The sequence below is a fragment of the Lonchura striata genome, chromosome 1A (assembly GCF_050655825.1).
Source record: "Lonchura striata isolate lonStrDom1 chromosome 1A, ASM5065582v1, whole genome shotgun sequence".
NCBI classification, from domain to species: Eukaryota; Metazoa; Chordata; class Aves; order Passeriformes; family Estrildidae; genus Lonchura; species Lonchura striata.
Window position 1 is genome coordinate 7,059,957 of NC_140741.1, and position 27,347 is coordinate 7,087,303.

The 27,347-nt window shown below is 44.3% G+C and overlaps 1 protein-coding gene and 1 long non-coding RNA gene across 2 annotated transcripts; one reads left to right on the forward strand and one right to left on the reverse strand.

The window, feature by feature from the left end:
- Positions 1-1,055: 1,055 nt before the first annotated feature.
- LOC146763358 (uncharacterized) lies at positions 1,056-24,939 on the reverse strand. The gene is made up of 2 exons (XR_014951936.1): positions 19,874-24,939; positions 1,056-19,730 (listed from the first exon to the last, which is right to left on the reverse strand). It is a non-coding gene; the product is annotated as an uncharacterized LOC146763358 (long non-coding RNA).
- Positions 1,486-17,725, forward strand: LOC110475212 (NADH-cytochrome b5 reductase 3). The gene is made up of 9 exons (XM_085568877.1): positions 1,486-1,583; positions 4,844-4,975; positions 7,979-8,051; positions 10,266-10,372; positions 11,157-11,286; positions 12,155-12,238; positions 12,363-12,448; positions 14,649-14,748; positions 15,766-17,725. The coding sequence occupies exons 1-9, from the start codon at positions 1,563-1,565 to the stop codon at positions 15,936-15,938; spliced, it is 906 nt and encodes a 301-aa protein (XP_085425003.1). The 5' UTR covers positions 1,486-1,562; the 3' UTR covers positions 15,939-17,725.
- Positions 24,940-27,347: the final 2,408 nt, after the last annotated feature.

A 27,347-nucleotide genomic window follows, 5' to 3' on the forward strand; every position in this document is an offset into this window, starting at 1 on the left:
AAAGGAAATATTTGCTTGGGCTCACCGGGGCTCAGCACCTCTGTGTGGGCCTAAGGGATAAGGGAAGACTTTTTTTTATTATTTTATTTTTAGGACTGCCAGGCATATTTTGTGAGAAACTGTCGAGGAATCATTGAAGGCATATTGCGAAGACATAATATGTGAAGACAAAGTAATTAAAGAGATTTGAAGTGTTTCATGTTTTGCACAGACACAAAGACACATGTGGTTATTAGTCACTGATTTTCACACATTGGTGTAAGCAAAATTTAAGGGAGCCTGGCTGAAACTATATCTTATTGCACAGCTCAGTTCTGGTGCTTTTTGGATAAACATTGCTGCTAATTAATTCTTAAGGCCGTGAGAACTGGGATTGCTCAGCCTGGAGAGGAGAAGGCTTTGGGGTAACCTCACTGTGGCCTTGCAGTGCCTGAAGGGGACCCACAGGAAAAATGGAGACTTGGCGAGGGCCTGGAGTGAGTGTTACGTGTAGTAGATCTAATTTGTGCCATTTTTAGTATGATATATGTGATATTGAATATTTGTTGGAGTATACACATTTGTATTAGGAGTCCCCCCAACCCTCACAGGCAAAACCTGGTGTATGTTGAAATCTGATTTACAAGTAAAAGGATGTGACTTGGCCAGGCCAGGAGATGGGCCATGTCTGGAGGGATACAGGATTCCCAGAGATGAGTATCATGGAAATCCTTGGGCAGATACATATGAATGCAGGTTCCCGTAAACTTCATCAAGGGATCCAACAACTCCAGACACTGAATTGTTCTTCTTCATCACCAAAAAAGAAAATCTTATTAACCTATGGACTCTGAATGGAAGAAAAGACTGATTGCAAAAATCTTGGCCTCAGGGAATTTTCCCTATGAAAACTGCTTGTACCGGGATGGAGGCGTGTGGGCACAGAGGAAAACCTCTGCTGAGGCTGACTCCTTGTGGCACACCCAGGGCCAGCCCCGGGCTCGGCTCTGTTCTTTCCTTGTGGCTGGATAGATAGAATTGGATTGCAAAATAAATATTTTATTTTTTCATTTTAATGTGGCTGGACAAATTTTCGTTTATAACAACAGGACAAGGGGGAAATGATTTCACACTGACAAAGAGCAGGGCTAGATTGGGTATAAGGAAAAATTGTTCTCTGGTGCTGAGGCCCTGGCACAGGGTGTCCAGAGCAGCTGTGGCTGCCCCTGGATCCCCGGCAGTGCCCAAGGCCAGGCTGGATGTGGCTCAGAGCCAGCTAGGCAAGGGGAAGGTGTCCGTGCCCGTGGCGGGGGTGGCACTGGGTGGTGTGGCAAATGCTTAAAGCCGGCAGCAGGCCGCGCCATTCCCGCAGCGGACAAAGCGCAGGAGGGCGCTCGGGGCGCTGCCCTCACACAGCGCGGCCGTGACGTCACGGGGCGGGGCGGGCAGGCGCAGTTCGCCGCGCGTGACGTCACGGGGGCGGGGCTGTGCGTGACGTCGCGGGGCGGGCCCGGCGCGGTTCTTCGCGGCGCGGGACGGCCCCGGGCGCGGCGGGGCGCGGCCCGCGGTGTGCCGGGGCAGCCATGGGGGCGCAGCTCAGCGTGGTGAGTGCCGGGGGGCGGCCGGGAGCGGGGTCCCTTCCTGCGCAGCCCCGGCTCCGCCCGCAGCGCTCCGGGGCGGGGCGGTGTCCCGGTGTCCCCGCTGCCCGGGGCCGCGCGGTGCTCCGGAGGCTCCGGGGCCGTCCCGCGGTGCGCGGTGGTGGTGCCTGTGCTGGCTGCCCTGCCGGGGCGTTCTGCCCTCCCAGCTCCGCGGGTGTCTGTTCTTGTTGTTGTTAGTGTTTGGGGCTCTGAAGGCTTGTGGTGTTTTCCGCCGCCGGAATAATTTCAGGCTGTAGGAGCGGAGGTTTGGAGTGGCTCTGAGGAAGAATTTGTTCCCTGTGAGGGTGGTGAGGTCCTGGCACGCATTACGCGGAGTTGTGGCTGCCCCATCCCCGGCAGTGTCCAAGGCCAGGCTGGATGGGGCTCAGAGCAGCTGGAATAGTGTCCCTATTAGCAGGTGTCCGTGCCCACGGTGTTGGAACGAGAAGATCTTTAAGGTCGCTTCCAACACAAACCATCCCACGATTCTGCCTGTGACCGTGCTGGCTGGGCCGTGGGACTGCAGCTGTCACCTCTGCCAGGCATCCTTACCCTCTTTTCTCAGCTGCCTGTCACGGTTCTCTGCTCCTCTGCTCAAACACTTTTCTTCGGGTTTCTGAGGAGGCAGGATGGAGCTGGATTCAACATGCTCTCCTTTGGGAACAGCTGCTCCTAAGTGCTTTGAACAGGGGAGATGTGGCTAAAGCTGCCGAGGTGAAGAAATCCCGTTATCCTCTGGCTGGTTTCTGAAACACATGCAAATAATCTGTGAGCTGCGATTACTTCAAAAGCAGGGTGTTTGAAGCTGAGGGTACAATGCTTCTCATGCCGAAGCAGGGTTCGGTTTGTGTGTTTGCAGGGCAGGGCAGTGCTGGGGTGTCGAGCTCTGAGCCTGTGTGTTGGACTGTGTTGTGCTCACCACGCCCTGGCAGTGCAGTCTCCCTGGCTTTTCTGCCTGTTATCACACAGAGGCCTCTTTCCATTAATAAAAATTCCTGCTCAGTTACTAATTCTGCCTTGTCTGTTTGTAAAGATTTGTGAAGCTGGAAATGATGAGTCACAGGGTCCCCATTTGGTGATTCCCAGGCCTTGTGGTCAGCCTGTTGCTCTCTGCTGCTGGAGATCTGATGCTGTGCAGTTATCTTCATTTATATCTTGGTTTGGCCTGTGGTGAGAGTATATAGGCTACTTTTAACCCAGAGAATGCTTTTCCTAGCAAGCATGACTTTTTGTAATCATTCAGCCTTCAATTCTTCCCCATTTTTCTGCCCACCTGGTAATAGATATGAGTAAGGGACTAAAATAGTTTTCTGAACTGGGGGTGTGCTGTGTTTTTCCAGACCAAATCCCATGAGACTTACTAATTGACCATGAGTAACAAATGTCTTTCCACAAGGTTAACACCATGTTAAAATTATTGCCTAACAGCAGCAGCTCTATTTTTTTGTTCACTTGAGATAGCCACATTTGGAAATGAAACTGTTTTAACTTATTAGTGTCTTGTTTGAAACACCTGCTGCAGAGTCAGGTTGCTATTGCCTCCAGACCTCACTCACTTGTTAATTTCTCATTAAGGAGTTTACTTGCTGCTCTGTCACCTTGAACAACCTCCCTCCCTCTGCCCCTTTTTGTGACTCAATACCAAAATTTCTTCCCAGAGCTGCAGTAATTTGGTGGATCTATGAGAGTTAAGGAATAAGTTTCCTGTAAACTTTAGCTTCTTCAGAAACAACATGTATGGAGCTATTTCAGTATTCCCAAATAGACGTTAAAAAGTGTGTGTAAGGCATGGTGTGCCCTCAGGCTATACATAGTGATGATACATTTTAAACCTTTAAAGCAGCACTTTAAGAGAGAATTTGTGCTGTCCCACAGTTTTATCATTAATAGCGTGGGAAGTTTTTATAGCCTCTTGAGGGACTGTTATAGTTGCACAAATGCCATTCTAAAATACTGTTCACGTCCTTTTAAAATAAAAGGAAGGTAAAGGCTAAGCAGGTAAAATGTTGAGCTCATTTTTTATTTTTGCTATGGTAATGCTTTTCCTCTCTCCTCTGTTCAAGTGTTGATTAATAAATTACTGAGTTAGAGAAGATTTTTATAAGTAGTTGTGCAGTTTATTCTCCTGCCCCAGTGTGGAGAGGGTGGTGTGGTGTCGGAGCATAATCTGTTCCTGTCTTACTTCAGAGGTGGGGAAAATGATGGTAAAGGCACAAGAAGGGCTGTCCCTGGCTGTGTCCTGCAACTTAGCTGCTTTCCCAGGGAAGGGGTGCTGCTCTGCATGCAGGGCTCTGTGTGGTGGTGGAAGTGCCAGTGCCTGCACCCAAACTCTGAGCTGGAGGGTGTGGGCATGCTGCCAGCACCAGCATGGCGTGGCTGGCAAAGCCCTGCTCAGCTGCCAGGGGGAGAACAGGGTCTGTGCTCAAGTGTGGGACCCCAAATTACGGGGTGTCTGCAGCACGTGGGGTGGCCTGTGAAGGGGTGTGGGCAACAGTGGCCCTTGTGTCCAGATGGCAGCAGCTGGGGAGCCTGGAGAGGGGGCACACTCTGCCAGGGCAAAGCCAGCTGCCAGGGGATCCACCTCATACAGGTATGTGTGTATGGAGTTGCCACTCATGGACCTTCATCCCGATCATGGGGAGGGGAGCAGGATGAGCCCCTGTTTGTGTGTGTCTGGCTGTGTTGATCAGTGTGGTCTGCCACAGGCTGGGTACGAGGAAAAGGTTCTCCCCCCAAAGGATGGTTGGGCACTGGAACTCCCCAGGGACTCATCACAGCCCCAAGGCTGACAGAGTGCAAGGAACATTTGTACAGTGTTCTCAGGGATTGTAGGGGTGTCCTGTGTGGGGTTGGACTGGATGATCCTGATGGGCCCCTCTCAACTCAGGATATTCTGTGATACGTGTGTCTGTCTGCCTGCTGGAGATGGGGATTCAGCCTCCCTGTCAGGGCACCTGGGGATATGGAGCTGTGACAGCCTCACTTTGTATCCAGCTGCCAGCATGGCAACCCTGTGCTGGTGTGCAGTTGCCTCAAAACAGGAGTGATGCCAGGTCTTCATAAAGCAAATCTGTGGCTTTGGGATTTTTTTCTTTTTATAATGCTTCATTTTCCTTCTCAAATAAACACATTCTTTCTGGTGGTTAGAGTGCAATGGCATAGGCCCCTATTCCTTGTCACACTCTCTCATTCTGCACGTGTCTAATGCTGTTTCTGTGCTGCTGCAGTTGCGTCAGGTTGTGACATACCCAATATGGTTCATCTACACCACCTTCATGAGGCTCTTCAGGAATCCCCAGCCTGCAATTACCCTCAAGGACCCAGAAGTGAAGTATGCACTGAGGCTGATTGATAAGGAGGTAAGTGCACGTGCAGTGCTGAGCACGACCTCTCAGTGGGCGCTGTGAAATGCTTACAGCTTCCCAAGTCTTGGGTGATGTCCCAACAGGGTGGATACTTTTGTCTTGAGGAAAGGACTTCTTTATAAAAGCTCTTTGTGTGGTGTAACTTGCAGTTGTGCAAGCAGCTTGTTTCCAAACAGTTTAGAGTGGAGAATGCTGCTTGGAAATGATCAAAGGCACAGTCACGTGTGCCTCATATTGTGGAGCGCATCAGCAGAAATTCTCAAACTCTGCACCTCTGACTGGGCTAAGGGACACAAGTCAGGCAGAGCAAGCAGCTTTTTCATGGTCAGTGGCATTCAACAGCAGCTGCCAGAACTATGTTGATGCTGGTTCCTATCACTGGATTGAAGTACTGTAATGTTTTACAGGAAGAAAGGTGTTTAAGTCATGCAGTCCTGACAGCACCCGAACTGTCTCAGCTTCTCTATTCTCTGTTAAAAGTGAAGCCTCCTGGTACAAACTTAAATGCTTGATCAAGTGGGATACCAGAGGAAGGTCATGATGCTTTCAAGGGCAGATCTTGCCATCAGAAATTGGTAACTAAGCTTGTGGGAAGTGAGCCAAAGCCACCAAAGTTGAAAAGTCTAGGTTTCCATTGGATAAACCCACCATCAAAAGTATGAGAGAGAAATCTTGGCTTCTCAGGTGTAAAGCACACCCGAGGATATTTTTAGTGTTGATTTTTTAAAGCTATGAGCTATTCAGAAATTTATCAGAAGATTTTGGACACGAACAGAACTTTATTTGAGGTTTAGAGGGTGCACTGATAGCTTAGCTTTCACTGGTTCTGTTAAAGGAAACAAAAAAAAAATACTGTCATTTTGAATCCTGGGTTTGTGGGAACTGAGAGCTTCCCTGTGGCTTGGGCTGGGCTGCATTGCTGAGTTTATTTCCCAGGTGTACTGCAACCACACTGTTATTACAGACTCCCTACTTCTCATGAGGTCAGGAAAGGCTGAGGGAATTGGGATTGTTCAGCCTGGAGAGGAGAAGGCTTTGGGGTGACCTCATTGTGGCCTTGCAGTGCCTGAAGGGAACCCACAGGGAAGATGGAGAGACTCTTGATAGGGGCCTGGAGTGACAGAACAAGGGGGGATGGGTTCCTAGTGACAGAGAACAAGTTTAGATTATATATAAGGAAGAAATTGTTCCCTGTGAGGGTGCTGAAGCTCTAGCACAGGTTGCCCAGAGAAGCTGTGACTGCCGCATCCCTGGCAGTGTCCAAGGCCAGGCTGGATGGGGCTCTGAGCAAGCTGGGATAGTGGGAGGTGTCCCTGCTGATGGCAGGGGAATGGAACTGTCTGATTTTAATGTCCCTTCCACCTAAATCCTTCTATGATTCTATGCTGTGTCCAAATTGAGTCTGCCACACCTGTCTTTGGAACAGGGAAAGAGGAGTTTCAAGGCTGCTTCCTAGTGCATAGCATAGGAAAAAAGTTCTATAATATGGTTAGATGTGCTAATTTAGGTCATGCCATAAAAAAGCCAACTACTTCAGTTTGGGTGGTTTTATAGTGGTGTGCATAATTAATTTGTTGCCTTTCAGTGGCTTCTGAAAAAACTGTTCTCCAGCTTTGCATTTGGCAAGGGTGGAAGACTCCTTGGCACTGCAGCTTGAGACAGAAGTGTGTGGCCAAGGGCTTGCAGGTGCTTGGGGCAGTCCGGAGGGGAGTGACCTCGTGCTGGAAGTGCATCCTGATCCAAGGCTATCTGTAATCCAGCCTTGATGACACCTTGCAGAGTGGCAGGCTCTGTGTCCTCGTTATGTGACAGAGAGAGGCACAGGCATGCTGGTCTTGGTGTTGGGGATTCCCTGAGCCTCTTCGTTTCTCACAACTGCCTCATGGTTTACCAGAGTACTTGTGTTATTCACCTTCAACTAAACTCTCTCCACTTTAATTGGTGAGGTGATTAAGTGGGAATTCAGAACTTTGTTTTTTTCTGCATGCTGTTGAAGATAACATAATAAAAATGCAACATTATTGGCAAAATCCAGTGATTTCCATACAGTGTTGAAATTTCAGTACAGAAAACAGCAGCAGTGTTAAGTCCACATTAGTTGTCTTTCTAAAGGAATTTTCAGTGGCAGTTACTGCTCCTGAATAGACATAAGTACAGAGAAGCCCTTTTGAGACTGCCAATCATTTCCCTTCTTTCTTCAGCATTTGCCTTAAAATGAGCTACTGTGAGGAAAATATGACTGTAGTAAGGGAAGATGAGACAAACCGTGAGGAAGAAATTTGTCTCCGTTGGTTACTTTAAAAATAGTTAGGCAAACAAAATAATGGTTACAGAACCCTTAAAAACAGAAAGTCACTGGATGAGGCATTAAGCTGTATGATGTTTCTTTCTGTGGTTTTCATTTTTTTGCCGTGTTTTCCATTCCTATGACTATGACCTGATTTTTGAAACATAAAATTTACATAATATAAGAAATAATGTTCACTTACTTATTGCCAAAATTTTATTCAAGGTGTGACTAGTAAAGATTAGAATAACTATCCCAGCAGGACTGGATTTATTGTCATAATTTTGTTCATATCTAAGCACAGTGCTTTTTTAAAATTTCATTTATGGATTAATTCAGTTTTTACTGGGAAAATACTTTAAGGACCTTACCATAGCAAAAGGAACCAGGTTGCTGCTTTCACTGAAGTGGTTAATTCATCTCATTTTAAGAGATGAAAATCAGAATACTTGGCCTTAAACTGCTGCATATTTAAACTTGAAAAGAGAATTAAGAAACTAATTAATTTATATTTGTGACCTCACAGAAGGCAGTGTAAATGTCCATAATATTAGAGAAAGTTATCACTTAGTCTTAATCTGCACACAAGTATCATTAAGTTTCATTAATTTTTAATCCTACAGGACACCAGACTTGTCTTGTCTTAAAAGTGAAATCACAAACATTAAATCCCAACAACAGAGGTGACTGTTCTGATTTTCCTCTTTCAGGAAGTTAGTCATGACACAAGGAGATTCCGATTTGCTCTCCCTTCCATGGAGCACATTCTGGGTCTCCCTCTAGGTAAGTTCCTTATGAAGAGTCCAAGTGTTGCTTGCATTAATTACACTGTAAGATATTTTTTGGAGTTTTTTCCCCCTCTGTTTTGTATTTGGAGTACTGCTCATGTGGCTGGAGCTGTTACTGAGAGCTCCAAAATATTATCCTCGTGCTGTGAGTAATCTGCAGGCTCTGAAATGCAGTGTATGTGAGTGAACATCCAGCTTGTTTCTGTGGAGAGAGGAGGAACACACTCAGGTCTTCACTTGTACTTTTCCAGGCTTAGCTTTCCAGCATGTGTTATTCCTGTGGGGCTAAATCCCTGCAGTCCCATTCCATGCCCTGAGGCATCACTCTCATCCACTTCTCCTCCAACACATGTGGTTTACTAGATCTACTCACTTCTGAATTTCATGGAACTTTTGAATCACCCAGGGGTAGCTGTTTCCAAAGGCTCTGCCACGTGGTGTGGTGCCTTTTATAGCAGCTTAGTGCCATTGTCTCCTCATGCTTGTATAAAGAGCATTTAATTGTGACTTGTGTTTAATAGGACTTCTGTTTTAACAAGCTGCTGCAGTGTTCCATGGATCCTGTGCTTTGTGGTTGTTATCAGCACCTTTTCCAGGTGTTCTATTTCCAGAAGTTCCATCTTTTTTGGAGTGTTAAAAATCTCTTGATCCTTTTAGTAACCATGAAAGCAAAACTCTTTTCCCTGGCTTGCCCCAAATGGGCATTGAGGAGTGGTTTGCAGGGTGTGACTTGGAAAGCAGAGAGAACTGAAAGCTGCAGAGGATGGAAAAGCAGCTGGGAGCAGCAGAGCTGCAGTTGGGTGACAGATGCTGTCTAGTCCAGCACCAGCATTTGCCTTTTGTCACCAAAAACACAGAAAGCTTCATTCTGAGCGAGAGGGTTGGATGTGGCCCCATGCAGAGGCTGCCAAGGTATGTCCTGCCAGGGTGGAGTAAAGCTCTGACTGGTGAGGACATAAGGCATGTTTTCCCTGTGGGAGGGGTACCTTTTCTGCTTTGTACCAGTTCTTGTGAGATATGTCCCAGCAGCAGCCCCACTGTCCAGGCTGACAGTCTGCAGGGGCCACCAGGGGTCTGTGGGTCTGTGCCTGCAGCCACTTCTGCCCTAGAGAAGGAACAGGAGCTCCCTGCTGCAGCTCCTTCCAGGTCTGTCCTAGCAGGATGGCTGTAGGCTTTGCTGGAAGGGTTACTGGAATATCATGTCCATGTACAGCTTCAGGTGAGTTATGGTTGCTGCTTCCCCAAGGCACCAGGTAGCAGATCTTCCTTCACCTAGCACTTTGTAATCCTTTTGAAGTAAAGAATAACCATGCCTGAAGGATCAGCTGCTTCTGGAGCTAATGTAATATGGTCATTATGATTATTTGCAAATCAGCACCAGGTAAAATCCCCTCTTTGTGTTCCCATAACAGGCAGAGGGGCTGTGCCTCATCGGAGATGCTTAGTTCTGTTGATCTAATAGTGAAAAAAAAAATAGAACTCAAAATCTCTCCCTCCCCTCCTGGGTAATCTTCATTTAGGTATCTTCAGAATGCTGGAAATTTATAGGAAAATCTTCCATAGAAGTTAGTTCTTTCCTTGTTCTTTTCAAAAAAAAAAATATGTAGACATTGAGGAGAGAAACTGTTGTAGAGAGCTCAGAGGATGTGTGACAGATGAAAACATGGTTGCTGCATTCATGTGTTAGGCTGGAGGAATAGCAGGGTTAGAAAAGTGCTTTGTGTCTAGGCAGCCTTAGCAAAGGCAGCTGGAGAGCTCCTGGAGACATGAAGGATTTGTGGTCAAAGCAAGAGCAGTCACAAACTCAGTTTTAACTCAACTGTGGCAGTTTACAGCTAATACATTAATGAAGATGTGTGAACAGCATTGGACAGTTTTCCCCTCGTGTGTCCCTTTTATTTGTCTGAACAGGAGAGACAAATCCCATCTTTTGAAAGATCTCAGGTACAGTTCAGGCTTTGGTAAATGTAAATGCTTGAAGTTATGATTGACATACAGAATTAGCCATGGAGTTGTCTGTCCTTCCAGGTAGATCTGTGCATGGCTAACAACTCTGGCAAGGTGTGGCAGTGTCAGGAAAATAAGAAAAAAATAATTGATGCCCCAAAATAAGGTAGTTAGAGCTTTGAGCCTGCATTTCAGCACATCCAATGAAAGATAAATCTCTTGAAATAAAATGAGTTCTTCGTGGTTTTTTCCCCTCCAACAGGGCAGCACATCTACCTGTCTGCACGGATTGATGGAGCTCTGGTTGTCAGACCTTACACTCCAGTTTCCAGTGATGATGACAAGGGCTTTGTGGATCTTGTTGTCAAGGTGAGAATGAGTTGTCCCAGGCTGGGCAACTTCTGAGCCACCTTTACATTGCCTTTATGTGAAGTTTGGTGTGCTGGTTTCTCTTCAGGAATGTGCCATTACCTACAGTCCGCATGGCATTCTGCAGGCACTTCTTTCGTGAGGGTGTCTCATGAGATGCTGCATCATTTTCCACACTCTGTGTAGACCTGCAGATGCTCATATGCTTTTTAATCCTTCTGGAATAAGGAATTAACCTTTCCTGAATGGGCAGCTGCTTTTGAAGCTAATGGAATTTGGTCATTATGATCACTGAGCATGATGATCATTATCATTACTGATCCAGGCAGTGGAATGATTGATTTAGTTGGTAAGAATGTGATTTTAACTTTTGTGATAATGTATTTTCACTTTGCTTCTTGAAGGCTGGACTACCTATCATTTAAAGCTGTTAGGAATTTAAAATAGTAATATCTGCACTGGATTTCCTCTTAGAATTTTGCTCTTTGGAATCACAGTTTTGGGTTTTTTCTTTATTTTCCTAGCCCTTTTTAAACTTGTATGCAAATTATGTTGATTATTATCAACATTTTCAGTGTTGCAGAACTACAGTGGAGAAATCACTGGTCTCTGTCCAAAAATTCGGGCAGGAGGGGCATTTTGATCTTTTGTCAGTCAGACATTGCATTTCTTTATGGAGTAATTGTTGTTCTTTGCATGAGGAGTATTTAAACCTAAAAATGTGAAGGGCAAATGTTCATCTCTGAGCTGTGAGACTGAATTGCTTTGTTACTGTTTTTAACAGGTCTACTTCAGAGGTGTCCATCCCAAGTTTCCTGATGGAGGGAAGATGTCTCAATACTTGGACAGCCTGAAAATAGGGGACACCATTGACTTCAGAGGACCAAGTGGCCTCCTTGTGTACAAAGGAAAAGGCAAGGCTGGTTTGGAAGATAGAATTTATCCAGAGTAAACAGTACAGGAAAAATGTCTTAAAACTATGGAAGTGCTTTTTATTGATGCTGTTCTCAAGTAAGGGATGGGTTTTTTCCATGCTTATACGGGCACAGTTTATACACTGACAAAAACACTGGATATTTGCACTGTCCACTGCTTATTTCCCAAGTGAAAATGAACTTTGAGTAGGCATTGCTTTTGTGTCAATGTAAAATATCTCATGGTACTATAATGCAGCCACAAATGTGTCACAAAAGCCTTCTGGTAGTTTTGTGTGAAGCAGAACTCTGACACGTGGTTTTCCAGAGCTTTGTATGTAGCATTCATGTTATCCTGGATGAAGAGAGCTGTGAATACAGCTCAACACTTTGGGGAGTTTCATACTCTCTTGTGTTTGGCTGAAATGGGCAAATTGGCTCAAAAAGAGAAAAATAAAAAAAACATACATGGTGGTTTTTTATGTTTTTCCTTAAAATAATCTGCTCAGGGGAGAGAAACTCTTTGAGCAGATCAATTCCTTAGTGTAGAACTGTTTCCAGAATCTGGGTTTGTGAATGTCACTGGGGGTATGGGATGTGAGCAAATTGAAATACAAGTGGTGTGTATGTAGGCTGTGGTCAGGGATAAGTTATGACCCATGTCAGTGTCTGATGTTCCCACCTCATGTCTTAACATCATCTTTCAGGATTGAAAGGCTCTACTTCAGGACTTGTTCACCTTTTCTGTTCTCTGGGAGGGAAGGGTGGCAGGGCTGAAATGAAGTCCATTTAGCAGGATGTGCTGGAAAGGGATAACAGGAGGTGTTTCCTGCTTGCTTCAGTGTTTTCCGTCTCTTTCTCTCTTCAGGCAAGTTTGATATTCGGCCAGAAAAGAAAGCTGAACCAGTTACCAAGACAGTGAAATACGTGGGGATGATTGCAGGGGGGACTGGTAGGTGTCTGTAAGGATTCAGCTGTGGTTTCTGACAGCTGGTAGATGCATTTGCTCACGTTTTCCCACTGGTCCTTTCTTTTATTTCCCATCCTCACATCACTGACCTGCCTCTCTCCTCCAGGGATAACACCTATGCTGCAGATCATTCGAGCAATCATAAAGGACAAAGATGACCCCACCATTTGCCAGCTGCTGTTTGCTAATCAGGTAATTCTGTCCTTTTTTTCTGTTCATAGTGTTTTATGTACCTAGCAGGACTCCACTCAGCAAGGGAAATCACAGACATACACACCCTGAGGGGAGAAGTGAACTGAACTCCCATATAAAAGTACTGTGATAAATTGAGGGTTTAGCATTACTACATAAAGATTTGCTAATATTTGCCTTCCTGTGACTCACTGCTCTGTTTCTAATCCCGTTAAAGCCCTGCATTCCTTTGTGAAAGTTGTTAATGTTTTGGGCAGGCTTTCAGAGCTGTCTTTCTTAGTGGAAACATGAAAGGGGTGGACTCCTTTGTCTCCTCCAGCAATTTCAACTCCCCAGCTTTGCAGCAATGTTTGTCTGTGGAATCTTTCTGCCTGAGGACATCTTGGGGGAGGCTAAAATTGTGGTCTCCAGCAGCTCCCTCAGTTACAGAGCTATGATTCCTCTTGGCTGTTTTTATTTCCAACCCTTCTATCAGTTTTTCACTGCTTCTCTTGCTCCATGAAGTGTGGTATCTTGCATGCTGGCCAGAGGGAAGCTCTCATCCATGGAATCCTTACAAGAGAGATTTCTTGGATAACCCAAATGATCATGTGCTGCTGGGCAGTACCCCTTCTTGGCCTGATGTTCTTCTGCTGTAAATCTGCTTTTTAATTTCTCCCTCTAATGAATATTTGTGTCTGGATTATGAGTGATTATGATTATTTGTGGTGAGCTTCACTTCATGCTTGTGGTTTTTAGCTTCTTTAGGCTCTCCTCTATTTTTTTCTTGTCATATTCACTGTGTGCTCATTCATTTGTGCCATATCTACACCTACAAGAGAGATGGAAGAGAGACTCTTGACAAGGGCCTGGAATGACAGGACAAGGGGGAATGGCTTCACACTGACAGAGGAGGTTTAGAATGGATATGAGGAAGAAATTCTTCCCTGTGAGACCCTGGCACAGGTTGCTCAGAGAAGCTGTGGCTGCCCCTGGATCCCTGGCAGTGTCCAAGGCCAGGCTGGATTGGACTCTGGACAAGCTTGGAGGTGGAACTGGATGGGCCTCAAGGTCCCTTCTAACCCAGGCAGTTCTGTGATAGCTGAGTTATAACCTGAGGTTTTTCTGCCCAGGAACTATGATCCAAGTGCTGAGATTGGCATAAAGTGCAGTGGTATCAGGGCAGGAGGGCCAGGATTTGCTAAGAATGATTCAGAATGGCTAACACAGGGCTGGAGCTGCCTTAGTAGCATGGGAAGCCCACTGCAGCTGTGGGGGAGAGCCTGGAACAGTTCCCTGCCTGTTAGCAACAGCCTGTGGAAACATCAGTCCCTGGCTTTAAAGAGTCCTTGCACCCAGTAACTCCACAAATAGAAAGCAGTTTTTAAAAATATTTTAAACAGTTTAAAACAATATACATGGGCTCCTACTGTGCTTTTGGCTGGCACACTTTGAGCGGGCCAGAGCCAGTAAGTGCTTTTCTGGAGCACCCACAGCTGCAGATCCAGGAATAGCACCTTCTCTGGAATAGCTGCTGCACATTCCTCCTTATTCGCCGCAGTTGCAGACTTACTGGTGACCTCTGTGCCAATTACTATGGCTGCAGCACTTTCAGTCCCTGCCCTTTTCCTTCCTGCCCACACTGCAGCTGCTCCTAGGGAAATAAGGCTTTCCTTCAGCCTTCAGTGATGCTGTACCAGGGAGGAGCCAAACTTGATACCCTGAGTAGTGTTTATTGTTGCAACCAGAACTTGATACTCTTTTGGTTTTCATTCCACATGCTTTTTAAAAGCCAAGCAGTCTCCATATGGCAGTGCTGATGTTTGAATTGGCAAAGGTGAAAAAACTGGCATTTCCCTGTCTGGATGGCACAGTATCAAGGGGTAGGGAGAAATTTCTGTGCAGTCACGATTAGTTTTTTGATGTACTAGTGCTAAAACAGGCTTTATTCTTCTGATTCCCTGATTAAGTGATGGTTCTGCTTTATTTTATTTTTAGAGGGAAGGCATTGCATGGGCAGGATTTGGAAAAGTTATGAGCTTTCTATTAGCTCTGCCACAGGCTAGGTGTGGAAATAACTTGGGTTTGACCTCTTCAGCCTTTAAAATGGAGTGGAATCATCTCTTCCATCTCTCAGGGGTGTGCAGTACCTGCTGCTCTGTGGCCATCTGTGGGCTGCACTGGGATGCAGGGTGTGATCACTGTTCTCCTTGTCCTGCAGACTGAGAAGGATATCCTGTTACGTTCTGAGCTCGATGAGATCCAGGCTCAGAATCCCGGCCGCTTCAAGTGTTGGTACACGGTGGACACAGCACCTGAAAGTAAGACCTGGAGTGCCACTTGATGTGAAACTCAGGAGTGTTAATGTGCTTTACAGGAGACATGCTGTGTCAGGGGTGTCTTTCTGGGCTTCATGATTCACTTCTTGATTAGTGAATGTCTGAGTGGCATCATTCTCCACGCAGGGATGCACACAGGCTCCGGTGTAAGCAGAGAAGTGTTTCCAAAGCTCACCTCAGGCTGGTGGCAGTGCAGTGTTACTCCCATGGCTACACCTGCATATTGCATTGTCCCCTGTGGAGGGTGACCTTTTCTCCTTCTCCACAGACATAAATACAACTATCCTGTGCTATCCTGTGTTTGGAGCATGCCCCGAGGCAGCTGCAGTGCCAGAGGCACTTTATAGTTCATGGGCACAGATATGTGCCTGAGCTTGCTGAACAAGCTTGAGGAAGAGAAGGCTAAACAGTGTCATTCCTTGTGGTTTTCCTTTCTTCCTATTCTTTGCATGTCCACCCATGTGAGGATAGATTCACACTCACATTCAGCGGGAGTTTGAGGCAGAGAAGGAAAAGCCATGTGCCTCCTCTTCCTTGTGGCCTAGAATACACCTCTGCTACATTGAGGGAAGGCTCTATTTCTGTTGTGTCATCCACTGCAATTAGTGTTCTCCTGGAATTTCTGATTGCCATTCCTTCTTTGGGGAAGTCATGAACTGATCTTAGCAGTTGGGATAGAAGTTGCTCCTTGGACCTCCTCAAGACTGTTCTGCAGGCTTTCACTGTCATATGTGAAAACTGACCAAAACTAGGATAAAAAAATGTCAGTCTTATGGTGCCCAGTAGTTTGGGTCAGCAGCAGCAGCACAAGTTTGTTCTGCATCCAGGGCTGGGGATGTGATGGTTAACCTGAATCCCAGTAAAACTGACTGTCACTGTAAGTGTTCCAACTGGGAGCAACCTCATCAGCAGGATTTCTCCTTTCTAAAGTGACTTGTATCTCTCTTTTCCTCCTTTTTACCTCATTCCCCTTCTCCTATTTTAATTTTCTTTTAACAGATTGGGATTACAGCCAAGGATTTGTGAACCAAGAGATGATCAGAGACCACCTGCCCCCACCTCAGAGCGATGTTCTGATCCTCATGTGTGGACCTCCTCCAATGATCCAGTATGCTTGCATTCCCAACCTGGACAAACTGGGCTATGCCAAGGACATGAGGTTCTCCTTCTAAACATGAGTTATTCAGGGATCTTGTATAGAAGGGAAGAAAAAAAAAGTTACATGGGGAACAGGACAAAGTTACAGAGGTGGCTGATGCACAGTGCTGGGAAAATACATTTACATTAAAAATGCTTCATATTTTCAGACTCTCTAGCAAGTAAGACACATAACTGTGCTAAACCTGTGTGTGGAGAGGTGGTGATGCCTCGTGCTCTGTGTTTTGTGCTCCATGTCCAGGGAGGACAGTGCAGCTGCTCAGGGCAGCACACACTCACTTAAGCTTTTTCTTAGTGCTGTAATCAAGTGGCAGTAATATCTTACTTCCTAACACTGTGCATACCCAGGATTTTATTCAGTATGAACTATGAAAACGATGACAAGTGTTGGATTATTCACCTTTCTTCTGCCAAATTGTAATCCTTACAGAGCTCTGAGGGCCAGGAGTGTTTGCCTTGTATCCATAACCTTTGCAACATCAGTTTAAAGATGTTTGTTGAGTTGAAGGGTGCCAGTGAACCATTTATGGCTGAAGGTGTTGCAGCTGCCTAGTCAAAACAGAGAGGTAGGCAGTGATAAAAAAATTGGTTTCCTTAGTATTTTGGAATAGCCTCTCTTAAGTGCAAACACTTTTACCTCTGTTCACAGTTCCCATCCCTGGGCAATGAAAGAAACTATAGAAGGTGACTTTGGGTACAGTTCCACAACTACCTTGGATTTTTTGCTTGATAATGTGTGGAATACTGAAAAAAAAAAATCTTAATTTTATATTTACTCCTAAGCACTGGGCGATGGCATTGGAATACAAAAGCAATTATTCTGCATGCCCTGTGCAGTGAAAGAAAATGCTGGGTGAAAACTGGATGAGATTTTCTTGGTAACTGTTTCCCAGAGGTGGATTTGGGCTGAAGGAAGCCCAGGTTTCCTTGCCAGGGGGTTTTGGCAGGCAGCCCTGCATGGGTGCAGTAGCACCCGATCACCTCCGTGTCTTGATCAGGCAAAGCTCCCCAGGGTTTGCTTGGGAAGGATGCACAGGGACAGCCTTAAATCACCAAACTGACAGCAAGTTCAAGTGTCTCACTGAGTCTAAAACTGTTTCCTAGAAGCTGTTTACTACAGCTTCAATTCTTATTTTTTTAATATCCTTTTTTTACAGTAGCCTTTTACCTAATTTTTAGAACACTGCAGGCATCTTGTGTGCCCAACCTTCTGCCTCTGACCAGCAGGGATGCTGCTGAGGTTAGAGGTATCCTGCAGGGGTCTAGGAAACTAAAATCCTTGTTCTGGTGATGACATCAGAGTGAGTGGAAGGATATTTAGTCATGTATGAAGTACTGTGGGTGCTGAGGTAGCTACAGGTGTCAGTGTACAATAGCAATTTTTAAGGATTGGGTAGGGATTTGAGATTATAGCTCACTGTGTTTCCTTTTGTGCCCTACAGCAGGTGGGTACTGTGTATTTAAAAGGTTCATTTTTCAGCAAGAATTAAAAAGCAAAGATACTAGATTTAATTTAAGGAACCTCAACTAGATAATACTGTTATTAATTTTATTAATTTGACATTTGCCTCAAGTCTTGAATTTTTGATGTGTGCTTTAATACTATGCTCCAAAGTTGAAATACTACTCAGTTTTTCAAGTTTTAGTCCCTTTCTCGGAAGGCAAAAAGCAGAAATATGAGAGAAGTGGTGTTGCTGCTGGTCTATATCACTGTGGGATATGCATAGATTTTTTTTCTTTATTGTATTTGCCAAGGTCATTCTCATCCTTTTATATCCTGAATAAAGTTTTGAAAAGCTGAGTTTCATGAGAACTGGTTCATATTTTGATTATTCTTAACTTGGAGTTTCCCTTGGCACCAAAATCAGTGGGTAAATCTAACATGTCTTTGAAGGGCCATAAGATCCAAGATATCCAATCCCCAGTTCCCTCAGGATTGGTTAATTTAAAATGTTCAGGTTTAATTTACCAATTTTAAGGTTTGGCGTTTTCATGATCAAAACAACAAGAAATCTGTGAAACTTAACTAAAGCTGGCTAGAAGTGGTCCCTGCTGATGACTAATTGATACAACTCATTAAAAAGGAAGTAGGATAATAAAGTAATTCCTGGCTTTTCAACACTAAAAATGCAGTACCAGAGGGTTCTCTTATCCCAAGGGCTTGGGAGATATTTGGCAAAAAATTATGGTGGCCCAGGTTGGACTAAGCTTTTAACATTCCTTGGAGTCACAGAATTGGGCATTCCAGTGTGCACTGCACAGGTTTTTGCAGGGAACTCCCTTGATCCCAAATCCATGGGAACTCAAAGCAAAACCCCCTGGGAGTTGAAGGCAACAGGATGTTTCTTGGGCATTTTGAAGTATTTGATGTGTCCTAAATGTGAGGTTGGAATTAATGCAAATTTCCCAGGATTGTGTGTTTGGAGTTGCTGCTTTAGGGGTGGCAAAGTCTGGATTTGGATTTGTTGGCACTGAGTGCTCCTTGTGTCAGCTTTAGGTCTGGATTGCTGGGAATTGTTGGAGGAAAGAGAAGGGAATTGAAATGCACAGATCCATTCCTGGAGAAACGATCAGGATGGGAGAAAAGAGGGTGTGGGACTGCTGGGAGCTCCTGGAGAGAGGGAAAGGACCCAAGGATTGGAAGCAAAAGCTGTGGAACAAAGCCTGAAAAAGGGCAGGGGAAAGAGAGAAAGAATTCTTGCTCCAGGAATCCAGCAGGGGCCAGGAGAGGATCATTTTCCACCCACCAGCTCTTGGTGAAATCCTAATAATGAAGGTCAGAGGAAATTACTTGTTTGCTGTTAGGTTTGGAATGAAAGCTGCTGTTTCAGAGGGGAATATTCGCCTGTTAAAATTCTGTTGGATAAAGGCAAACAGGGAGGAAGCAGCTGGGGAATGAACAGGTGGATTTTTGGATTCAGAGGAAGATGTGGCAAGGGCTTCTTAGGTAAAATACACCTCACAGGTACCACCAGGAAAAGCCCCAACTGCCCTTCTTTCCAAGCTGTGACATTCCAGAGGTGTAACCAGTGGTTATCACACCCATTTCTATAGTCTGTGGATGCCCAGTGCTTTGTTGGGAAGAGAAAATATTTGGAAATTAACAAATCCAAATCAAGGATGTAATTCCTGCTTAGTAAATCTCTGGAGGCCCAGGTTTTTATATTCTTCCAGCAACCAAACCCAACAGAGGGAATCCTGGAGGAGGTGGAAAACACTGTCACTCCGTTGGAGGAATTCCTGGGAAATGGAAAGCAGCAGAAGCAGGAAGAGCAAAGCTGGAACCAGACTCCAGCTGGGTAAGGCAGACACCAAATCCTTTGGAATTGGAACTGGGCACAGGTGAGAAGAATTAACTGCTACATTTGTACCCAATGGGCTACTCCATGAGATGGTCCATACTGGGGACTGTTCCCAAATGGGAGCCTTGGAATTGTCTGAAGGGAAGAAAGAGGGATCCTTTCAGCACAAGGATCAGCTGTCAGACATGGAGATGTTGCCAGAAAATTACTCAGGAGCGTTTAGTTCCCAAGCCAGGTCAATCTCCTGCTTCACGAGGCTCGGAAATCTGCCTACTAAAGCTGGCTAACACTGGTCCCTGCTGCTGACTAATTAAAACAACTGATTAAAAAGGAGGTAGGATTGATTGAATACTCCCAAACCCATCTTGCCAAGATCAGAGCTCTGTGCCCACCAAGGCAACCAGCAGGGACATTTCTCCCACTCTCCAGCAGAGACCTCCCTCCACATCCAGGGAGCTGCAGCCACTCAGGGAACACCAGGGAACTTTAGTCCTGGGCTGGGAACTAGAAAGGTAAAAAGAATATTTTTAAGTCATTCCAACCTCAGCAGTGTACAGACCTGGGAGAAAGCACTTCCCACAGCACTCTTGGAATTTTCTTCCCTCTCCTTTCCAGCTTTGGAAGGTTTCTGTGGGAGCCTGACTTACTTGTGCAGTTCAGAAGCTGTACATCCCTGAAGCATTCCCTTGGGAAAATGAAGCTTCCCTTGTGCACATCATTTCTTTATCCCAAATACTTTCCCTAATTATCCACAGTAAAAAGAAAATATTCCTCTACTTTTCCACCACTGATTCCCTCATTCATACTTCAAAGTATTTATGGAGCTTTTCTCAAGATTTACCCCCACAACTTTCCCTACATGACCACTACTCATCACCTCATCTTTCCCTGGGAATGTTCGTTCTCTGTTTTTAGAGTCAGGTTTTGCCTCCAAATTTTTCCCTACCTGTCCACTACAGAGTTCCTCATTTTTCTCCCAAAATATTTGTTCTGTCCCCTACAGATACATGCACAGCTCCATTTTCCTGGGTCTTGTCTCTCGTTACCAGAGAGGAAAGATCAGTGTCTGCCCCCCTCTTCCCCTGTGCTTTATATACATTTGATTTGCCAGGTCTTCAAGAATTTCAAGAATACTTTTTTTTTAATCTGCAAATGCAGTTCCAGTATCAGATGCTGTTTTCAGTGTCATTGAAGAGATGATGAACCCCTCATCAAACACAAAGCCAGGTGAGCTCAGTGTTGTTTCAGCAAGCTACACTCAGCTTCTAAAGCTTTGCTGTGGACAGCTGTGGGCTGGCCACACTTCATTCTCCATGGAATTTGTGTTCCAGCCCCTCTGGTGGTCAGGATGCCCATTCTGCTGGGGGCAGCAGTGCACACAGGCTGACTCCTAGGAAAATTGTTGCAGGAAGAGCTGCTTCTCCTCTTTTGGGCTCCTGCTAGTTTCATCTGCAGATTTCTGTTTGATGTGTGGATTGCTGCTTGTGGAGCTGGAGGAGCCAGCAAAGAGTTGTTCTGTCTCTCTGTTACTCATGACCACTTAGGTCTTTGTGACAGTGCTCCTTTATGAACCCCCAGCTTTGGAACTTTTTAAATCACAGCAGTTTTCAGGGCTGCCTTGCTTGTGGTTTATTTCAGTAATTTACTGCCTGCTCCTCAATTGTCTTTAAAAAGCCCAAAGCAATTCCTTTAGTCTCCTGTGGTAATTTTTATATATTTTGTATCCAAGTTCTGTTGAAGTTTCCAATATAAATACACGTGTTGTGTATGTCAGAGATCAAAGGTCATTATTGCAGGATTCTTACAGTTGTTTTGGTAAATAGCCATGGGAAACACTCCCATGTTGTGGGAGCTTGCAGATAAACAGAAAGATTAAATAGAATGAAACTCGAGATCCAGCTGGAAGAAACATAAAGTTTTCACCAAAAAAAAAAAAAAAATTGGGGGAGGGGGGTAGGTGACAGAATGTCAGGACAACTACTTATATAAATAATCTAAAATACAATTCTACCCCATGCTGCAAGCAAGATACTTGTATGAGTGTGTGGCATGCTGCTCCCTCAGCTCCTTTGGGATAAAGCAAAAGGGGATGGATTGTTTGCTCTTCTCTCTCCATCTTTGCTGCATTTAAACCAAGTATTTACTCATTCTGGTCAACTTTCTCATCATGGGCACCTTTCTGGTTTTCCAGATTTGGTGGTAAGGGTTGGTAACTTTTTAAACGGTGAAAAAAATCCTGACAGCAGCTGGAGGGAAAGATATTTCCAAGGGGATTATTTTCCCACTTAGTCTATTACACAAGTGCTGTGGCTGCCCCATCCCTGGCAGTGTCCAAGGCCAGGCTCAATGTGGCTCTGAGCAGCCTGGGATAGTGGGAGGTGTCCCTGCCCATGGCAGTGGGGTGGAACTGGATGGGCTTTAAGATCCTGTCCAACTCGAGCCATTCTGTGATTCTCATTGGAGTGTCTTTAAAAATTCAGAGTTCAGGCATTTCAGTCTCATGGCAGGATGCTTTTCATAGGACAGAACTCCTAACCTGTTCCAGTAGTCCTAAATCTGTCCATCAGATGTATCTGTGGCACTTAATCACATGGTGGACTTGGCAGAGTTAGGTTTACAGTTTGACTGAACAATCTTGAAAGTCTTTTCTAACCTAAATGATTCTCTAAATCTAAGAATAGGTTACAGATATGGGTGTGGGATGGCCAGATTGTCTTTTTCCCCCAAGTGATCAGGCCTTCATAGGTAATTTCATTTGGTCACTGATTGACAAAGAATTTCGTGGCACTGTCATCTGTAATTCTCTGAAATGCCCAGTTTAATCTTGTGTACAGCAATGAATGATTGCACTTCCTTGTCATTAAAATACCTGGGAAATATCTCCCAACCCTTTAAATTCGAATGGAGGATGAGCTTTTGTTTCTTCTGAAAGCTGGGTTTCACTGAGAAAGCACACCAGAATTTACAAGATTTTTAGTATGTCCCAAGTGACTTTTCACAGTGTAATTGATTTATACTAACAAAAACTGAGTGCAAACTTGACCCCACTGCACTTGGAAAGTCTTTGCCTTCAGTGTGGCCAAGATCAATACTAAGAATAATTGGAAGGTAGCTGTTAAAACTGAAGTTCAAGGTAGAAAAACGGGATAGGTATAAATCCTCTCAGCAGACAAGCTGTATTTTTTCCCTTGTTCTTCCTCTGCAGTTATCATTGCACAGATTTGTGGGCATTTAGACATATAAATCAATATCTATTTATAATATATATTTAATTCACACAGGCTGCAGATGAGATCATTGTAACAGAACTTGCTTTGTCACTTGTAGGCACAATAATGCATCTCTTAATAATCTAAACTTTCTAAATGTTAAGCTTCTTAGGAACTGAGAGCTTAAAGTCACGTACAGCTTTTAATAAGGAAGGAACAAAAAAAACCACAGCAATGCTCATATGCTGCACTCAAAGTCAGTGCCACAGGTAATGGCTCAGAGAAAAATCAAATTCAAAGCCAGCATTTGGACAAGAAGTTTGTGTCAAAACAATGAAATTAGTTCACATTTCACATGGTTTATTTCATAGAGCTGGAAATGGTATAACCAATATATTTTATAAACAAGTGCTTAAAAATTACCTACTGTGAATGGAAGGATGTTTGTTTATTTTTTAAATGATGAAGCATTTTCTTGCAGAAAGATCCCTACTTTCCTGATGCCACTAATGATGTGATAATGCCATGCAGCACTGTCTTGAGAAAGGCCAGGGCTGGTTCAAAACAGGCTTTTTATGTCTGGCCCAGTACAGCACCATCAGCACACCAGTGAATCCCAGGAATAATCCAGTTACAGGAGCAAAGCCCACCAGACCAACATAACTGGCTTCTCTCCCACCACCTACCTCCAGATCCAGCTTGGGATTCTCCACACAGCACTCAGGATGGTGCCAACATTGCCTAGAAGCTTAATCTGGCAGGTATTTTAACGTAAGTAGCTTTTTTTCTGGACTGGTTCTGTTTAGAGTTATCCCTATGTTTAAATAAATATTTACACTTGGAGTGTACATGGTAAAATTAAACTTCACAATTAAATTGCTGCATTAGTTGGTGGTTAAGTGGAAACTCGTGGCAGGACAGTAATTCTGCACTGAAAGTAAGAAAAGAGACAAAGTAAGAAAAATGGGTGGAGCCACAGGCAAAAAAAAAAGATCACTTTTTAGCAAATGTTTACAGCATCTTAACTATATTGAGATATTTGTAAAATTATAGAAAACTTAAATATAAGTAATCTATTAAAATTTAAATAGAAGTCATCTGCACCTCAACTTCAAACCTACTTTGATTTTTAACGCAACAATTTTAGCTGAAATATTTCTCCAAGAAATACACAGGATCATTAACATTAGGAAAATATTAGTAACATTTCCTTAAGAATGTGTAAACACTAATGAATTGCTGAGTTCTTTCTGCATCATAGACAGCATTTGGGAGTTCAAGGGCCTTTTGCTGAAATTCCAGGACAAATATTAATGGTGAGCTGAGCAGAGCTTCTCCTATGGAAATAGGAAACTTGGCTGCAGAGCAAAGCCAGGATAAACATGTGGATTCAGCCATCATTTAGCTTAAGCAAAGGCACACAAAAATAGCTGCAAACTTTACTGGGCAGATGTGCCTCCCCTTCTGTCAACTTGGGATACTGCTTCCAGATTTTTAACTTTGCCTACTGGTTCTCATTGTTACAGCCATTCTTATTCTTGCTGGGCATTTTTAGTGATGAATTTACTTTCCCAAAGCCCACAGACCGAAACAAAAACGTCTTCTAGTCTTGCCTGTTGGAAGTGTCACCCTGTGGAGGAATAAGGGAAAGATTCCTGGGGCTAGAAGAGACTGAGGAAGGCAGCACACTCCTGGCATAAGAAGGAATGAGGCTCCCCACAGAATAGAAACTGATCACTGATATGGCTTTTTCCAAATTGGTGACATCTCTATGTACATGTGAATTGTGAGGAAAATTCAGATTAACGGTGGGTTGGGATTTGAGTTGCTGGGATTGCTCAAGCCTTTCTGTGGGAAAGGATTAGTACTCTCCCTTGGCTTGTGTTTTCAGTGTTTAATGGAGGGAGGTGCTGCCTCTGGCCACAATTCCATGAGAATTGAGGATCTGACCCTCTCACACTTGAGAAATGTGTCTCCAACCACTTGCACATACCTGTGTTATTCCATATGAAGCAAGTCTTGGTGTAATGATGAGTCCAAAAGAAAACAGAGACAAACTCAACAAGAGTGACACTTTAGTGTCTGAGTGTTGTCCTGCTCCCAGCCTTCCTGAGTGGTGTAGCAGTGGTAACTCAGTGTCTCACCTCATCTGCCTTCTGAAATAAGGGTCCCAATGGGTTTCTACTTAGTCTTTATAATGAGAAACCTGGACTTAATCTGCAAAAATCTCATTATCTGGGGTGATTTGTCAGTGCTGGGGCAGAATGACATCACTTAAATGAGTGTAATGCTGAGAATAGGAATTAGGCCATCAAATCTGAAACTCTGCTAAGATAGCATGGATGTCACTGCTGTTTGGAGCTCACCAAATCCTGGTGATGTGGGGTTTGCCTAGAGTTTGAGGAAAGGAAGTCTTTACTTCTTAATCTGCTACTAATGCTGAAATAATATATTAAATAATAGATAATGTATTAAATATATATGTATTAATATATTATATATTAATATATTAATATATAATATATTAAATAATAATAAGTAATAATGCTGGTTTGGATCCTCACTTACGTAGCAAGTTGGTAGTCAATGGGTGCTGTGCAGAGGAGTAATTTGTAATTTTTGGTTCTGAGACTCTCCAGGTAAAGGGTAATCCCTTCCACTGGTGCTTCTGAGAGCAGGCAGGAAGGAAAAATGCTGAGTTGAGACAAAACAAGGTAGTAAAACTCTTGGGACTGGGATTCCACAGATTTTTTGTTTGAAAACGAGGATCCTGGAGCTAATATCAAGAAACTATTTGCTATTTTCATTGGCATGATAAGGTTGAAGCCACCAACCATGCAAAGCTCTATTTCTCATAAAGTCCCATGATTTTGCGTATGGGGCATGAGTGAACTGTTCTGACTGCAGCAGCTTTGCTTCTTGGCAGGGGCTAGGGAGATGGATGAACTTCAGTGCTTTAACATCAGTGTCTACAATATCATTTGCCTCACCATGGCTACTTGAGAGCTGTTCCTCAGCCTCACAAGGAGCTGGAGAAGGCTCCTTTGGCACACTTTGCATTATTATCATTATTATTATTCTTACATGGTTATCTGTGTTGGTGCAGATGCTGTTGTAAACCCATGAAAGGAAAGGAAAATAGGAGGGAGCTCTTTCCACTGCTATTTTTATTCTGCCTTACATCCCACATACAAGGATACTGAGTTCAGCCATTGTGCATTTTGAACAACGAGCCTGGTGTTGGGATCTCTGTGTTTAGTCCTTCAGCTTTGCATCCTGGGTGACCTTTGGACTTCATACGTTGTCTCTGTTTCCCACCTGTGAAAACACAGCCTAAAGCACTCCACACTTCAAAGGCCTTTCCTTGAGAAAAATCAATTCACTGTTACAGTAAGAACAATCATAAAGTGCTCAAAGCTGAGGGAAGGCTTCTTCTACCTGGGAAGGCTGCACAGATGGAGAGTTAATAATTGCCAGGTGTAATTACTGTCAAGCTGAGGTTTCCTTTCTGAGCAATGTACAGGGCAGACAGTTAATGCCATAAGGAAATCAGCATCACAGCTTGTGCTGTAGCTCAGGTATGGGATGGAAAGTTCTTGCCAATTTGTTAATGAATTGGTGTACATTAGGATAAAACAATAACGAGAAGTTTCAGAGAACAGTGGAGTGGCTGGACTTCAACGCATGGAGAAGTCACTTGTTTCCTGCTGCTGGCTCTCCTTGCCTTACAAGGAATGCTGCTGCAGCCTCACAGTGCTGATTTTGTTGGTAGCTCTTCCTGAAAAGCGAAATAAGCATGATGAACCAAACTTGAGTCTGAGAAGCTGAACTTGCAAGCAGCGACACCATTTTTCAGCTTGATTAATTAAAATTTAATCAATAGCCGGGACACAGCTGCTGACTAGAAAACCAGCATATGGAACTGATCTGTGATCATCTGAAGAAAATAAGAACTTCTGCACACATTGGCCCTGCACTGCTGTTACATCAATTGCTGTTTATATTTAAAACTCATCAGATTGACAGTGAGTCTAAGTCCTTACTGTAACTTGACTTCTGAAGGTTTTTGGAGAAAATGGCATGTGGAGATGAGCTCTGTGCTATCTATAGGATTTCCTGTCTCACAATAGCCCACCCAGCTGTCTCCTCTATAGCTGAATATTCATCCCCAAGTAATGATGCACAGAAGATGTAATTCTGCAATGCAGCAGAGTGCCAATGGCAGCTGTAGATTTGCTGTCCCCCCATGGTAGTACAGAACACAGAAGCTTCAGTGTCCCACTACAAAGAATTGTGTAGCCAAAGCACCCTTCTTGCAGGTGCACCTGGGTTGTTGCTGGGCTTGTCCTTGTAATTGTTCCCTCGAGTGATTTTAGCATGTTCCCTGTGGTGTGCAAAGTGTAAATTTATGTAACAATTCAAGCCCCTCTCAGGCTGAGAGAGGCTTGAAATCTCTTGCAGAAGGTTGTATATAGAAATACCTGATTCTGCACATTTCTCTCAGGGGGATGGAGCTAACTTCTGTTTTGCTCCTGGCCTTGATCACAGAACAGATGGAGCTGGAAGGGATTGCTGGAGATCACCCAGTCCAAGCCCCCTGCTCAAGCAGGTTCACTTGGAGCAGGTTGACAGGATCACATCCAGGTGAGTTTTGAATGTCTCTAGAGAAAGAGATTCCACACCCTCTCTGGGCAGCTTTTTCCAGTGCTCTGTCACCCGCACAGTAAAAAATTTTTCTTGTTCAAATGAACTTTCTGTGTTCCAGTTTGTGCCTATTGCCTTTTGTCTTCTCACTGGGCACCACTGAAAAGATCCTGTTCCCCTCTTCTTGACACACACCCTTAAAATATTTGGATGTATTAGTAATAGCCTGTCTCATTTGTCTCTTCTCCATTCTTCCTCATCAGCTATT